The sequence below is a fragment of the Neomonachus schauinslandi genome, chromosome 7 (assembly GCF_002201575.2).
Source record: "Neomonachus schauinslandi chromosome 7, ASM220157v2, whole genome shotgun sequence".
Classification (NCBI taxonomy): Eukaryota; Metazoa; Chordata; class Mammalia; order Carnivora; family Phocidae; genus Neomonachus; species Neomonachus schauinslandi.
In genome coordinates this window covers 6,732,985-6,747,332 of record NC_058409.1, presented here as the reverse complement: position 1 = coordinate 6,747,332, position 14,348 = coordinate 6,732,985, and the positions used below count along the sequence as shown (strand labels likewise).

The 14,348-nt window shown below is 49.6% G+C and overlaps 1 protein-coding gene across 1 annotated transcript in view; it reads left to right on the top strand.

Annotated features, from left to right (window-relative positions):
- SNAP47 (synaptosome associated protein 47) overlaps positions 1-14,348 on the top strand; it is a 46,472-nt gene that overhangs the window by 20,628 nt on the left and 11,496 nt on the right. The window contains 3 exon segments of the mRNA XM_021690877.1: positions 5,244-5,325; positions 5,327-5,735; positions 12,340-12,464. Coding sequence (XP_021546552.1) covers positions 5,244-5,325; positions 5,327-5,735; positions 12,340-12,464 — 616 coding nt within the window.

Below are 14,348 nucleotides of genomic sequence, written 5' to 3'. Positions count from 1 at the left end.
GCTGAGAAGTGCGCTGTCATTCGAATTGGTTTTCTCCTGTAGGTGAGGTCTCTCGTGCCACTGTCAAGATCTTTTCTTTGTTTAACATAACTTCACAATAATTTCTTTGGTTTTATGCTGTGTGGGTCTGATTAGGTTTGTTTTTTACCCTACGGGCTTATATCTTTTTGCATAACTTGGGAAATGTTCAGCCATTATTTGTTTGAATACTTTTCCAGCCCCACACTCTTTCTCTTCTCCTGCTGGAGTGGTGGTGATGGGTGTTCAGTCTTTTGTTTTGGACCCTTGGGTTTGTTGTCATTGTTGTTTTTAGTATTTTCTCTCTGTTGTTCAGATTGAGTAATTTCTGTTCTTTGATCTTTAATTTCACAGATTCTTTTATCTCTCATCTCAGGCTGCAGTCTACATTTACCCATTTTTTTATATCAGTTATTGTATTTCTAAGTTCAAAAATTCCCGGATACTTTATTGTGTCTTCTGTTTCTCTGCTAAGACTTTGTGGTTTTTAATTTATTTCCAGCATGTCCATAATTGCTTGTGGAAATACTTTTATGATGGTGCTTTAGAATTCCTGTCCAGTAATTCCATCAGTTTCATCCTGGTTTTGGCATTTGCTTGTATTTTTTATTTAAGAAGAGATTTTCCTGGTTCTTGGCATGGCGATTCTTCATTGTATCCTGGACATTTTGGGTATTAAGACTCTGAATCTTGTTTTTCTGTTTTAGCAGAGCTTTCCCTGACACAGTGCCCAGGAGTAAGAAGCTGTTTCCTCTTGGGGTGTCTGGGTGGCTCAGTGGGTTAAGCACCTGACTCTTGATCTCGGCTCAGGCCGTGATCTCAGGGTGGTGCGATCAAGCCCCATGTCGGGCTCCATGCTGGGCGTGGAGACTGCTTGAGATTCTCTTTCTCCCTCCCCCACTCTCTCTTTCTCTCTTAAAGGAAAGAAAGAAAGAAGGGAAGGGAAGCTGATTCCTCTTACTGCCATGTGAGGATGAGAGCCCCAATTTCCCACTTGGCCCTTGTTTGTGCCTTGGGGTAGGAACAGACACCTGTTGCTGCTGGCTGGGAGTGGGATTTCAAGCTTCCCCATAACTGTGCCCTAGCTGGGAGAATTGGGGGGGGTCTTGTTACCATCCCCTTCTACTGAGCCAGTAAGGTTTCCCATGTTACCGATGGCTCTTCATGTGGCCTTCTCTACCACCGTCCCACTTAGGGGAAGGACCCCTAGTGCAGCCAGGTAAGGGTGGATGTCGAGGCTCCTCACATACCTTTTCTGACACTGCTCCAGTTAGGGGAAAGCACACCACAGTATAGCTAACTGAGGGTGGACATCCATGCCCCCCCTTTTTAAATTGAAGTATAGTTGATACACAATGTTCTATTAATTTCACATGCACAACATAGTGATTTGACAAGTTAATGTTACACTCACCACAAGCGTAGCTGCCGTCTGTATTGGTATTACAATACCATTGTAATTACAGTACCATTACAATATCATTGACCGTGTCCCCTATGCTGTACCTTTTATCTCCATGATTTATTTGTTCCATACTGGAAGCCTGTATCACCCACTCCCCTTCATCCATTTTGCCCCTCCCCCAGTCCTCTCCCCTCTGGCAACCATCAGTTCTCTGTATTTATGGGTCTGTTTCTGCTTTTTGTTTGTTCGTTTGCTTAGTTTTTTAGATTCTACATATAAGTGAAGTCATGTAGTGTTTGTCTTTCTCTGTCTTATTTCACTTAGCATAATACCCTCTAGCTCCATCCACATGGTTGCAAATGGCAAGACTTCATTCTTTTTTGTGGCTGAGTAATATTCCACTATGTGGGTGTGTGTGTGTGTCACATCTTCATTATCCATCTAGGGAGAACTTTGGGTTATCTCCATATTTTGGATGTTGTAAATAATGCAGTAGAGATAGGGGTGTAGATATCTTTATCGCTAGTGTTTTTATTTTCTTTGGGTGAATTCCACTACCCAGTAGTGGAATTATTGGATCATATGGTAATTCTGTTTTTAATTTTTGAGGAACCTCCTTACTGTTTTCCAGAGTGGCTGCACCAGTTTGCATTCCCACCAACAGTGTAAAGAGGGTTCCCCTTTCTCTGCATCCTCACCAACGCCTGTTGTTTCCTGTGTTGTTAATTTTAGCCATTCAGACCGGTGTGAGGTGATATCTCAGTGTGGTTTGCATTTGTATTTCCCTGATGATGAGTGATGTTGAGATCTTTTCATGTGTCTTTTGGCCACATGGAGGTCTTCTTTGGGAAAAGGCCTATTCAGATCCTCTGCCCATTTTTTAATTGGATTGTTTATTTGTTTTGGTGATGAATTGTATAAGTTCTTTATATATTTTGGATATTAACCTCTTATCAGATGTATCATTTGCAAATAACTTTTCCCATTCAGTAGATTGCCTTTTTGTTTTGTCAGTGATTTCCTTTGCTGTGCAGAAGCTTTTTATTTTGATGTAGTCCCAACAGTTTGTTTTCACTTTTGCTTCCATTGCCTAAAGAGACATATCCATAAATATGTTACTAAGGCGGATGTCAAGGCGATTTTACTTTTAGGAGTTTTATGGATTCAAGTCTCACATTTAATCCATTAATCCATTTTGAGCTAATATTTGTGTATGGTGTAAGAAAGAGTCCTGTTTCATTCTTTTGCATATGGCTGTCTAGTTTTCACACCACCGTTTGTTGACGAGACTGTCCTTTCCCTGTTGTATATTCTTGCCTCCTTTGTCATAGATTAATTGACAGTGTAAGTGTGGGTGTATTTCTGGGCTCTCTGTTCTCTTCCTTTGATCGGTGTGTCTGCTTTGGTGTCAGTACTGTGCTGTTATGATTACTACAACTTGGTAGTATATCCTGAAATCATTGATTCTGATACCTCCAGCTTTGTCCTTATTTCTCAAGATCGCTTTGACTAGTTGAGGTCTTTTGTGGTTCCATACAAATTTTAGTATTATTCTAGTTCTGTGGAAAATGCTCTTGGTATTTTGATAGGGATTGCGTTAAATCTGTTGATTGCTTTGGGAATTATGGACATTTTCACAGTATTAATTATTCCAGTCCATGAGCATAGTATGTATTTCCATTTGTTTGTGTTGTCTTTAGTTTGTTTGTTTTTAATCAAGGTCTGATAGTTTTCAGAGTACAAGTCTTTCATTTCCTTGGTTAAGTGTATCCCTAAGGTATTTTATTATCTTTGGTACATTCGTAAGTGGGATTTTTTTTCTAAATTTCTCTTGCTGCCACTTTGTTATGGGTATTCATATTCTTAAACTATTTCTTGCTTCAGTTTTGGAAGGTTGGGTGTTTTGAGTATTTTGTCTATTTCATATAAGTTGTCCCATTTATTGGTGTAAAGTTGGGTATGATATCCCCTAGAAGGCTTTCAGGGGCCAAAGGGATCTATGGTGATGCCTCCCTTTTTATTCCTGATACTGGTAATGTGCATTTTCTTTGCTTTATTCTTTTTTTTTTTTTTAAGATTTTATTTATTTATTTGACAGAGAACGAGAGAGCACAAGCAGAGGGAGAGGGAGAAGCAGGCTCCCCACTGAGCAGGGAGCCCGATGCAGGGCTCGATCCCAGGACCCTGGGATCATGACCTGAGCCAAAGGCAGATGCTTAACCAACCGAATCACCCAGGCGCCCCTCTTTGTTTTATTCTTGTTCATTTCTTGTAAGGGTTTAATTTTTTAAAATTACTTCAAAGAACCAGCTTTTGGCTTTGTTAATATTTTCTTTTTTTCTGTTTTCAGTTTCATTGATTTCTGCTTTTCCGTTCTTCTACTCTGTGTTTAATTTATAACTTTTTGCGACAGAAGCTTAAGTCACTGATTATAAACCTTTCTAAGAAGTTTTCAAATACATGCATTGAGAACTATAAATTTTCCTCATGACTGCTCTGTTTGCATCATGCCATTTCCTGCGTATTGTTTTGTTTCATTCACTTCAGATATTTTCCAATTCCCTTTATTTATTTAGAATTGTGCTTAATCTCCAAATATTTGAGGACTTTCTATTAGTCTTTTGTCATTAATTTCAAATTTCATTTCTTTGGGTACAGATGGTATGCTCTGTAGGATTTCAATACTTGAAATTTATTGAGATGTGTTATACTCTTAATGTTCTGAATACACTTTAAAAGAGTGTGCATTCAGCGGTTGGATGATGTTTCCATAAATATCAGTCAGGCTGAGTGGATTAAATAGTGTTTATATTCTTACTAACCATTTTTGTCTTCTTGCTGTGTTAATTATGGAGAGAAATTTGTTGAAATCTACAACTGTGATTGTCTATTTCTCCTTTCAGTTTTGTTAATTTTTGCTTAATGAATTTTGAAATTTTGTTAGATATACATGTTTAGTATTAAGTCTTTTTGTCAAATTGACTCTCTTATTTTTATGTATTGTCTGTCTTTATCCCTGGTAACACTCCTGTCTTAGAGTTTACTTTTGGCACAATATATCTGTTTTCCAGTCCCTTTGCTTTTGATGTTTCTGTGTCCTTATATTTCAGTGTCTCTTATAAACAAGACATAGCTGTGTCTTGGTGGTTTATTCTTTAATCCAGGCTGACAATCTGCCTTTAAATTAGAGGATTTAGTCTATTTACATTTAGTATAATTACTAATACGGTTGAGTCTAACTCCACCATCTTGATATTTATTTTTTGTTGATACCGTTTCATCTTTGTTCCTTTGCTTTTCCTTTCCTGGTTCCTTTTTTTTTTTTTTTTTTTGCTACAAGGTAGATCTCTTTGTATTTGTGGATATTTTACAGTGGTGCCATCCACTGTGGTAGCCACTAGCCACATGTAGTTAAGTTGAAAATTCAGTCCCTCATTATATCAGCCACGCTCTGGATGCCCAGTAGCCACACATGCTTGTTACCACATTGGAAAGGAGAGATTACTGCAGGAAGTTCCAGATTGAGGTCAGGATTTATTTTGAGTCAGAATTACCCAGGGTCCAATGTGAAAAGGGCAACATTCTAGTCAGAAGATGTGTGTTCATGTTGTGTGTTTACTACTGATGGGCTTTGTGTCCGTAGGCCTACGAGATCCTGCTCTTAGCCTCAGTTTTCTTTTCTAAAACACATGGATAGGAATTCCTGCTCTTCTGCTTCACGGAGTGCTAGTGGAAAAGAACACTACAAAATGGTTAACAGTTTTCAAGAAAACATTAAAACTCAGTTGACTGTGTTTCTGTGTTTTGTTTGGTCTTTTAGGTTGCTGACAGAGCTGGAGTCCCCTTCTTGGTGGCCCTTTAGCTCCAAGCTTTGGAAGATGCCAGCAGAAACAAAGCCCAGGGGGGGGCACCTCAACGGCTAGTCCCAAAGCTCTTGGGAAAGAAGGGGTAGTGGTCCGAATTCCTGCTGTTATCTCCCAGGGGACAGCATCTCATGTTAAAGCAGGAAGTCTTACCATTCTTGTGTCCGGGTTGGAAATCCGTGATTCGAGTTCTTTGCTCATGCACAGATTTGAAAGAGAAGATATAGACGACATTAAGGTTCACACACCTTATGAAATCAGCGTCCGCCAACGGTTCATCGGGAAGCCAGACATAGCTTATCGCCTGATATCCGCCAAGATGCCCGAGGCTGTCCCCATTTTGGAGGTGCAGTTCAGCAAGAAGATGGAGTTGTTAGAAGGTGGCTTGACGCCCGGAAGTGCCAGCATGTCTTCCCCAGCAGAGAAGGGCTGCTCTGTCTGGCAGGCGGGTAAGTGCGTGTCGGTCTCCAGGGCCGCGGCCTGTGGTACACCGTTCACGTGCTGCGTCACTGAGAGCATCTGCTGGTTCTGTGCACCGGTGCAGACTGTCCGTTTGTTTGTAAATGAGAACACTTCAGACCATTTTCCTCAGTACCTGCCACCTCAGACAGCCTGAGTCCCGGAGCGCGGGTGTATCACACACTGGAGGGCTGTGTGGGTTTCCCCTGAGCTCAGCAAGGCTTGGTGGCCCTTTCAGAAGAGAGGGAGGCTCCACGTTAGGCGATTCCCCCTTTCCTCTGTGTGACTCAGGGCACTACCTGCCCACCCTGGTGGGTGTCCAGTCCCTCCACCCCTGACCTTGGCGTCAGTCTGGGTCATCCCAGCCCGCCTTCCAGGGACATGTTTAGGAATCAGAATCTCTGAAAGCTGCAGCATAGTTTTTGTGGGTTTGCAGGCCTCCACTGGCGGTGAGGCGTGCTGTCCTCCTGAGTGTCTCTGGGGAGCACGGAGCTGGGCATGGCCCTGGGGGTCGCAGGAGTCCCAGGTCCCAGCCCCGGCCTCGCCCACAGCAGCCTGGGGTCATCTGACTTCTCAGATTTGCCGTCCTGATGCTGTCAGGTGGCATCTTGCTGGTGTCTTTATTTTCATGTCTGATCGATTGTGACGTGGAGCATCTGATGCTCCTTATTTGCTTTTGGCCTTCACACGTTTCTCTGTGGATTGCCTGTTCTGTGGTGGGTTTTTTTTTTTTTCTTCTACTGTGCTGTTTGTTTATTCCATGTTGTAGGTATGCATCCCTTGTTGGCTTTAGAAGCTACCACCTCTGCCAGACTGTCATTCTCCATTACAGAAATCCTTAATTGGGCAAATTCCCCTTAAGTTTGTTTCTGCACCCATCTTAAGAAATCCCAAAGTCATAAAATACCTTATTTTCCCATAGGTGATCTTACGTCTGTGTTACTGTGATTTTTCTAACAGGCTAGTAGTCATTCCTTGTTGACTTTGATTGCTGGATGTCTGTTACAATAAGAGATATGTTTGCTTCTTTTTACTCTGAAGTGATTGATTTCAGTGCTAATATGTAACCTGGTTCCCTAACACATGAATATTTTGATGTTATTCTACATGGCTTCTCGTTTCAAAAGAAATTTACCTGAAAATAGATCTGTCCCATAAGCACCAAAATTTTGGAAGTGTTAATTTAAACAGGTAATTTCTTGGCATTTCCAGATTTTTCTTTGGCCCTTCTCAAGGCAGGACTGGGAAGCCTGTAAAGGGGCCAAGGAGGGTGGGCAGTACCCACGAGCCCAAGACCCTGATGAGGGAGGCCTCAGGCTAGGCCGTCAGTGCCCCCACCCTGCAGTTTTCCCCTGGGGGGGTGGGGCTGGGCAGTGAGGGGACCCGGGGCTGGCAGGCCCGACGCAGAGCGCCTTCAGCCATTGATTCTGCCAGCGCTGATGGAGAACTCCCTGTGCCAGGCACAGTGCCGGGCCTCCACAGTCCGTGTTCTCATGGAGCTCCACCACATTCGTGGGTTTTCTGTGTACCTGGTGGTTTTGGAGAGAGTGTCGCATGCCAGGTGGCAGATGCCAGCACACGCCATACAGGGAAGAAGAGGCTTGCTGGGCCTGCTCTGACCCCGAGTGTCCAGGTGCAGACAGGGCTGGAGAGGAGCAGGAAGTGCGTGCCAGGGCCTCTGCGGCCGTGGTCCAGCGGCAGGAAGCTAGGTGAGTGCGGATTCCGCAGGGCCTGCCATGAGGAAGGGCACAGGCCAAGGCTGCTGACCACAGGCCGCACGTCTTCCCCCTCAGGGAAGCCTCACGTAAAGTCAGCTGGTGCTGGGCCTTCGCCACATCCACAGACATCTTCCCAGCAGCACCTAGATTCAGGGTGTGTGGCCTCGCCTGTCAGTCACAGACGGTGTGTGTGTGGAAGGAGTGGGACCACATCCACGATGACAGATGGGTGTTCATCCTGGTGCTCACTTCAGCCTCTGGGGTGGAGGGGTTCCCACAGCGTGTCTGCGTCTGCATGGAGCAAGAGGTGCCGTGCTCCCTCGGTGAGGCCACCCTGCCCTGGGAGTGGATGAGGGCGCAGGTGGTGAGGAGGGGAGCCGGGGGGAGGCCAGCACGTGGGCTTGGGAGCAGAACAGCAGGATGGCATCTGGCTTGCTGGGGACTCGCGGGAGGCCTGGGCGGGCCCTCTCTGTCACCTCTGCTGTTGTTTCCAGCACCTGTGTTTTCCCTGTCCCACGGTGGAAAATGCAGAAGCGGTGGGGGTGGAAACCATGACTTGACATCTCAGAAATTCACCCTCTCCTCTAGAAGCCGTGTTGGTAGGCTGCGTGGCCAGCAGGTGGCAGTGTTGCCACAGGACCGGGTTTGCCTCGCGTTGGTGTGGGGAAGAACTTTCCAGAGACCTCCGCAGTCCTGTGCAGTGTAGGTGGCCCGGCCAGCGACTGGCCCCAGGGGTCTCCTGGGCTTCGGGGGCTGGGAATGACACAGGTGGGCCGCATCCACCCTGGGGAAAGCAGTGGAAAATGGCTGTTTTCTTGCACAGCATCTTTAGGGTACTGTTTACGTCTTAGTGTGGTTTCAGACTTGAGGAAGAGCTGGGAGGAGTGTCCCCCATGGCTGCCATCTTCACTGTCACAGCTGACGAGCCTGTCTGAGCTCTGTCCAGATCTCCTCGTGCTTGCTGTTCCAGGACCCCATCTGGAGTCCCACATGACGGGTGGTGTCTCCCTGGGCTCTCCTTACTCTGAAGGTCTCGACGGCTTGTAGGAGGAGCGCTGAGGTTTTGTACACTGTCTCGCGATTGCACTCTGTCTCATGTTGTCTCATGGTCCTGGGGTGATGGGTTTTAGGAAGAAGACTTGAGGGGCGCCTGGGTGGCTCAGTCGTTAAGCGTCTGCCTTCAGCTCAGGTCATGATCCCAGGGTCCTGGGATCGAGCCCCGCATCGGGCTCCCTGCTCCGCGGGAAGCCTGCTTCTCCCTCTCCCACTCCCCCTGCTTGTGTTCCTGCTCTCGCTGTCTCTCTCTCTCGTCAAATAAATGAATAAAATCTTTAAAAAAAAAAAAAAAGGAAGAAGACTTCAGAACATGGCCCATGCTTAGCAATTTATGGTATTTTGGGTACTTATTTTTGTCTTTGTTGTTTGCCAACGGCCACCTTTGAGAGAAGCCTTCTCTGACCAACTCATTTAAGAGACAACACTCGCCCTCGGGTGCTGTTGGCTGCCATGCTCTCACACCGGGACCGCGTCTGGACCGGCCCCAACTTGTCTCTTGATGACCACATCTCCAGCACCCAGAACAGGCCCAGGCATCCAGGAGCACACACATCTGCGTGACAATAGTACACATCTGGGACCCTGACGTCCCTGTGCAGGACTGCTCATTTAAGACTTGGGCTTCAGGCGGGGGAGTTCCAATCCCGGGACGCAGAAACCACGCTGACCACAGACAGACCCCCATCCATGTGGTCACTAGGACACGGACACCACGCTGACCACAGACAGACCCCCCCCACCTGTGTGGTCACTAGGACACGGACACCACGCTGACCACAGACAGACCCCCCACTTGTGTGGTCACAAGGACACGGACACCACGCTGACCACAGACAGACCCCCCACCTGTGTGGTCACTAGGACGCTGACACCACACTTAACCACTCACAGACCCCTACTGGGGCTAGGATACGGCACCCCCTGACTCCCGCAGGCCCCCTGGGACCTGTGTGGCTCTCACCCACTTGGTGTCTTCCAAGGACCCTCGAGCCCAAGGCACATTTGCCAAGTACGTTGCTTTAGCTGAGCTTAGTTGACATCGCCCTCTCTCTGTTAGGTTTCCTGCTTGGGCATTTGGTGATTGTTTTGCAAAGGGCTTCCCACCCCAGTTGTGTAAGCTTCTGGGGCCGTCCCTGGGTGGAGTAGGCATTTCCTTCCCTGTGTTATCAGTGAGGCTTCTGGGTCGCAGGGACAAGGAGGAAGATGTGCCCAAGACCAGACAGGCTTAGGGTGGGGGGGGTTCCTTCTGCTCTCAGGTCAGGGCTGGTGCTCCGTGCTCTGAACTTCTGGTGAGGCCGGGGTCTGCGTCTGAGACATGAAGGACACTGGCGTCCACAGCTGCCCCTACCAGCCCTGCTGTTGTTCCTGGAAAGTGAAATCATCCGTAAGTTCCCTTGTAGCTTGAACAATTTGTGCTGATTTTGTTTAACTGTGATAATTAAGGACTTTAGAGACACAAACCATTTTATGCTGAGGTTAATTTTTTTTGAAGATGTTTCAAAGCATTGAAGAAACTGAGTCAGTGACCCAGGTCTCAACACAGAGCACCAGAGGTGCCGAGCTCTGTGCTATGCACGATCCTGCTGACCCCACAGCTTGTTGTGAAAAACACCCCTGACGTAGTGTGTTCCAGGAAGAAAAATTCTCTGTTTTGGCTTTCTGGTTAAGTAAAACTCATTTTGCTAAACATTCAGAAAAAGGTCAGCCTGTCCCTCCAGAAGATAGCTGTAGGTCTTGGAATGGAAACCAGCAGTGGTGAAGGAGCCCAGGCCAGGCACCGGTGTGAATCCGATGTGGGCCTTCGCCTCAGAGAAGCAGTGCGTCACCAAGCACATGAACACCAAAGGTGTGCAAGAGAAACGATGCCAGGACCGATGAGCAAAGGTTGTTGCTGACGGGGTGGCGGAGTGGAGGACTTCTGTGCGTGTGATGTGTGCCCGTGGGGCGCCGAGGATGGGGGACCCCGGGGATGGCATACCAGGGGTCCAAGGACGGGGTGCCAGCGTGGCTGGATCAGGAGTGCATGGGCCTGGGACAGTGTGTGTCGTCGCATTAGCCCTGATGACTTCCTGGAGGCTAATAATAGCCGGTGGAACGCGTTTGCGTTGCTATTTCTGCCGTCATATCTTCCAGCTAGCTCTGACGGTGTTCTGCTGCAGCCGTCTGAGGAAGTGCTTGTCACCATTTGCCATTTTGGGTGGTGACATTTCAGAGCACGTGAGGCGTGCTGTGGAGAGTTCCTTGCTGAGTAAAAGCCTTTAGGAGGCTGGAGTAGGATGGGGCTTTGAGACTGTAGACCACCGGTGGTGGGATCAGTCTGATGGGTTGCAGTCAGCTTTGGCTGTTCTTAAAGAACCTAGAAAACCAGACGTCCATGTGCACGGTGCACAGTAAGGGGTTCTCTGGCCTCCTGCGTGCACTCCTCACAGGAGCACAGAGCATGGGGGCATCTGCACATAGCCTCCTCCAGCAGAGGCCGGCCGGGACCCAGAGTCCTGCCTCTGTGCGGCTCTGGCTCGCGCACTGGTTCCTGAGCTCCCTCCGTCTGGCCTGGGCCCTGTTCCACTCCAGGACCCTGAGAACCCTATGCCGTCCTCGTCCTTGTCCTCGTCCTCGCTGCAGCCTGCGTTTATCCTGGACGAGGCCATGCTTCCGTTGCTCAGCCAGGCAGTCCTCAGGGAATCTTGATTTGTACAGATTATTTTGAGAAATGAGAGTAGAGGCGGTATTTCTGTGTGTGCTAAGCGGGGGGGGCGGGGGGGGGTGGCCAGCCGGGCTCCTGCTCTTCGGGCCCAGACCGCGTTCCTTGTCCCTCCCCCTTCCTGACGGCGCATTCATCGGGCGGCCCTGCTCAGCACCGCCAGGGTCCTGTTGGCCCTTCTGTGCCCCCCACCCCCCGGAAGCGGAGAAATGCCCAGAGGAGCTGGTGCTGGTACCCAGACAGCTGTCCGCTTTCTAGCATCCCAATACGCGAACGGGCCGTGCTGCGTCACTGAGGTGCCTTGCACCATGGGGAAGCGTAGGCAGCAGACCCTGGCCGATGCCCTTCCCTGGGCCCTGTGGTGCCAGGCCTGTGGTTGGAGTCAGCTCTTTAAACAAAGGACAGGTGGCCCGCCACGGGGGCGTGCGAGGCCCCCTCGGCTATCACCACATCTCCAGGCTACCTTTCCACTCCTCGGGGAGCCTGCCCAGGTACAGGTGCTGTGTGACTAGGAACACCCCGGAGCAGGGCCCGGCCACGTGCAATGCTCTGACTCAGCCCCACCTCCGTGCGGCCACACAGCCAGCTTTGCTTGGCCCGACCAGCTGGCCATTTCCTGTGCTCTGGAGAACCACAGCGCTCTGTGGGGTGGCGAGCTGTTGCTGCGGCTTCCAGCACTGTGCTTTATGTGCATTTCACCAGGTCCCACAAGTGGCGTGTTTGAATCTCCCCACGTGTAGCCCTCTCCCCCAGAGAAGAAAAGTGGCTGCACACAGATAAAGGGCCTTTCCTGAGAGAGCAGTTACAGAGCCAGACCCAGAGCACGGTCAGTGGTGCCCTCTCTGATCGGAGCGGGGTAAGGACACAGCTTGGGCGGGGGTCGGAGTGAGCTCGGGCAGCCCCCACCCCAGCTCAGCGCGGCAGAGCTCGGGCGGCGGACCCCCCAGCCCCACCGCCCCGGCAGGCGCAGAGGCCACAGACTGGTGCGTGAGTTGAAAACACTGCGTCTGCTCAGAGAGGCCTGACGGTCTTACACATCACTCCTCGTGAAGTTCGGAATGTTCTTGCGTTGTTCATGCCTCCGGGAAGGTGTCACTGCTGTTTGATTTTCCATTCCAGCGTCTGGGCTGATGGACCACGCCACGCACCGCGAGCCCTGCCCGGGGAGCCAGGAGGGCCAGCCGCTTCCGCTGCAGATGAGTGAGCCGCTGGTTTCCGAGGGGGACGCCCAGGAACTGAGACAGGTAACGTGTACTCACGGGGCCGCCTTGCCCCTGCCTGCACACAGCTCCCCACTGCTTGATGCCGGCCTCTCATCTACAGGGGGCTGCTGTGTGCCCAGCCACTTTGTTCTGCTCTCTGGAGCTGGAGAACAGAGAGAAAGAGCGGTGCCCGGTGCAATTACCTGTGTTCCGTGGCATGCACACAGACCCGTGTGCCTGTGCACACGCAGTCGGCCTGCTGGCTGCATCCTTCTGTTGAACGTGTGCATATGCACGTGTCCGTGTGGGCTGTGCGTGTGCGGGATGTGCAGGCACATGTGGGCTTTCTGTGCATACGCGTGTGTGTGCTCTGTGTGCACGTGCTGTGAGATCATCCACGTGTACATGTGTGATATGCGTGTGCAGTGTGTGCACGTGTGCTGTGTGGTGTGTACGTGTGTGGGCTCTGTGTGTTCATGTGTGCTGTGAGATCATTCACGTGTACATGTGTGATGTGCGTGTGCGGTGTGTGCACGTGTGTGCTGTGTGTCTGGTGTGTACATGCGTGTGCTCTGTGTGTGTTCATGTGTGCTGTGAGATCATCCACGTGTACATGTGTGATGTGCATGTGCGGTGTGTGCATGTGTGTGCTGTGTGGTGTGTATGTGTGTGTGCTCTGTGTGTGTGTTCATGTGTGTGCACGTGCTGTGAGATCATCCACGTGTACAAGTGTGATGTGCGTGTGCGCTGTGTGTACGTGTGTGCTGTGTCTGGTGTGTACGTGCGTGTGCTCTGTGTGTGTTCATGTGTGTGCCGTGAGATCATCCACGTGTACATGTGTGATGTGAGTGTGTGGTGTGTGCACGTGTGTGTTGTGTGGTGTGTATGTGCGTGTGCTCTGTGTGTGTGTTCATGTGTGTGCACGTGCTGTGAGATCATCCACGTGTACATGTGTGATGTGCATGTGCGGTGTGTGCTGTGTGTCTGGTGTGTACATGTGTGTGCTCTGTGTGTGTTCATGTGTGCTGTGAGATCATCCACGTGTACATGTGTGATGTGCATGTGCGCCCTCTGGTGTGTACGTGCGTGTGCTCTGTGTGTGTTCATGTGTGTGCATGTGCTGTGAGATCATCCACGTGTACATGTGTGATGTGCGTGTGCGGTGTGTGCACGTGTGTGCTGTGTGTCTGGTGTGTACGTGCGTGTGCTCTATGTGTGTGTGTTCATGTGTGTGCTGTGAGATCATCCACGTGTACAATGGTGATGTGTGTGTGCGGTGTGTGCACGTGTGTGCGGTGTGGTGTGTATGTGCGTGTGCTCTGTGTTCATGTGTGTGCACGTGCTGTGAGATCATCCACGTGTACATGTGTGATGTGTGTGTGCGGTGTGTGTACGTGTGTGCTGTGTGTCTGGTGTGTACGTGCGTGTGCTCTGTGTGTGTTCATGTGTGTGCTGTGAGATCATCCACGTGTACATGTGTGATGTGCGTGTGCGGTGTGTGTACGTGTGTGCTGTGTGTCTGGTGTGTACATGCATGTGCTCTCTGTGTGTGTGTTCATGTGTGTGCTGTGAGATCATCCACGTGTACATGTGTGATGTGAGTGTGTGGTGTGTGCACGTGTGTGTTGTGTGGTGTGTATGTGCGTGTGCTCTGTGTGTGTGTTCATGTGTGTGCACGTGCTGTGAGATCATCCACGTGTACATGTGTGATGTGTGTGTGCGGTGTGTGTACGTGTGTGCTGTGTGTCTGGTGTGTACGTGCGTGTGCTCTGTGTGTGTTCATGTGTGTGCTGTGAGATCATCCACGTGTACATGTGTGATGTGTGTGTGCGGTTGTGTACGTGTGTGCTGTGTGTCTGGTGTGTACGTGCGTGTGCTCTGTGTGTTCATGTGTGTGCTGTGAGATCATCCACGTGTACATGTGTG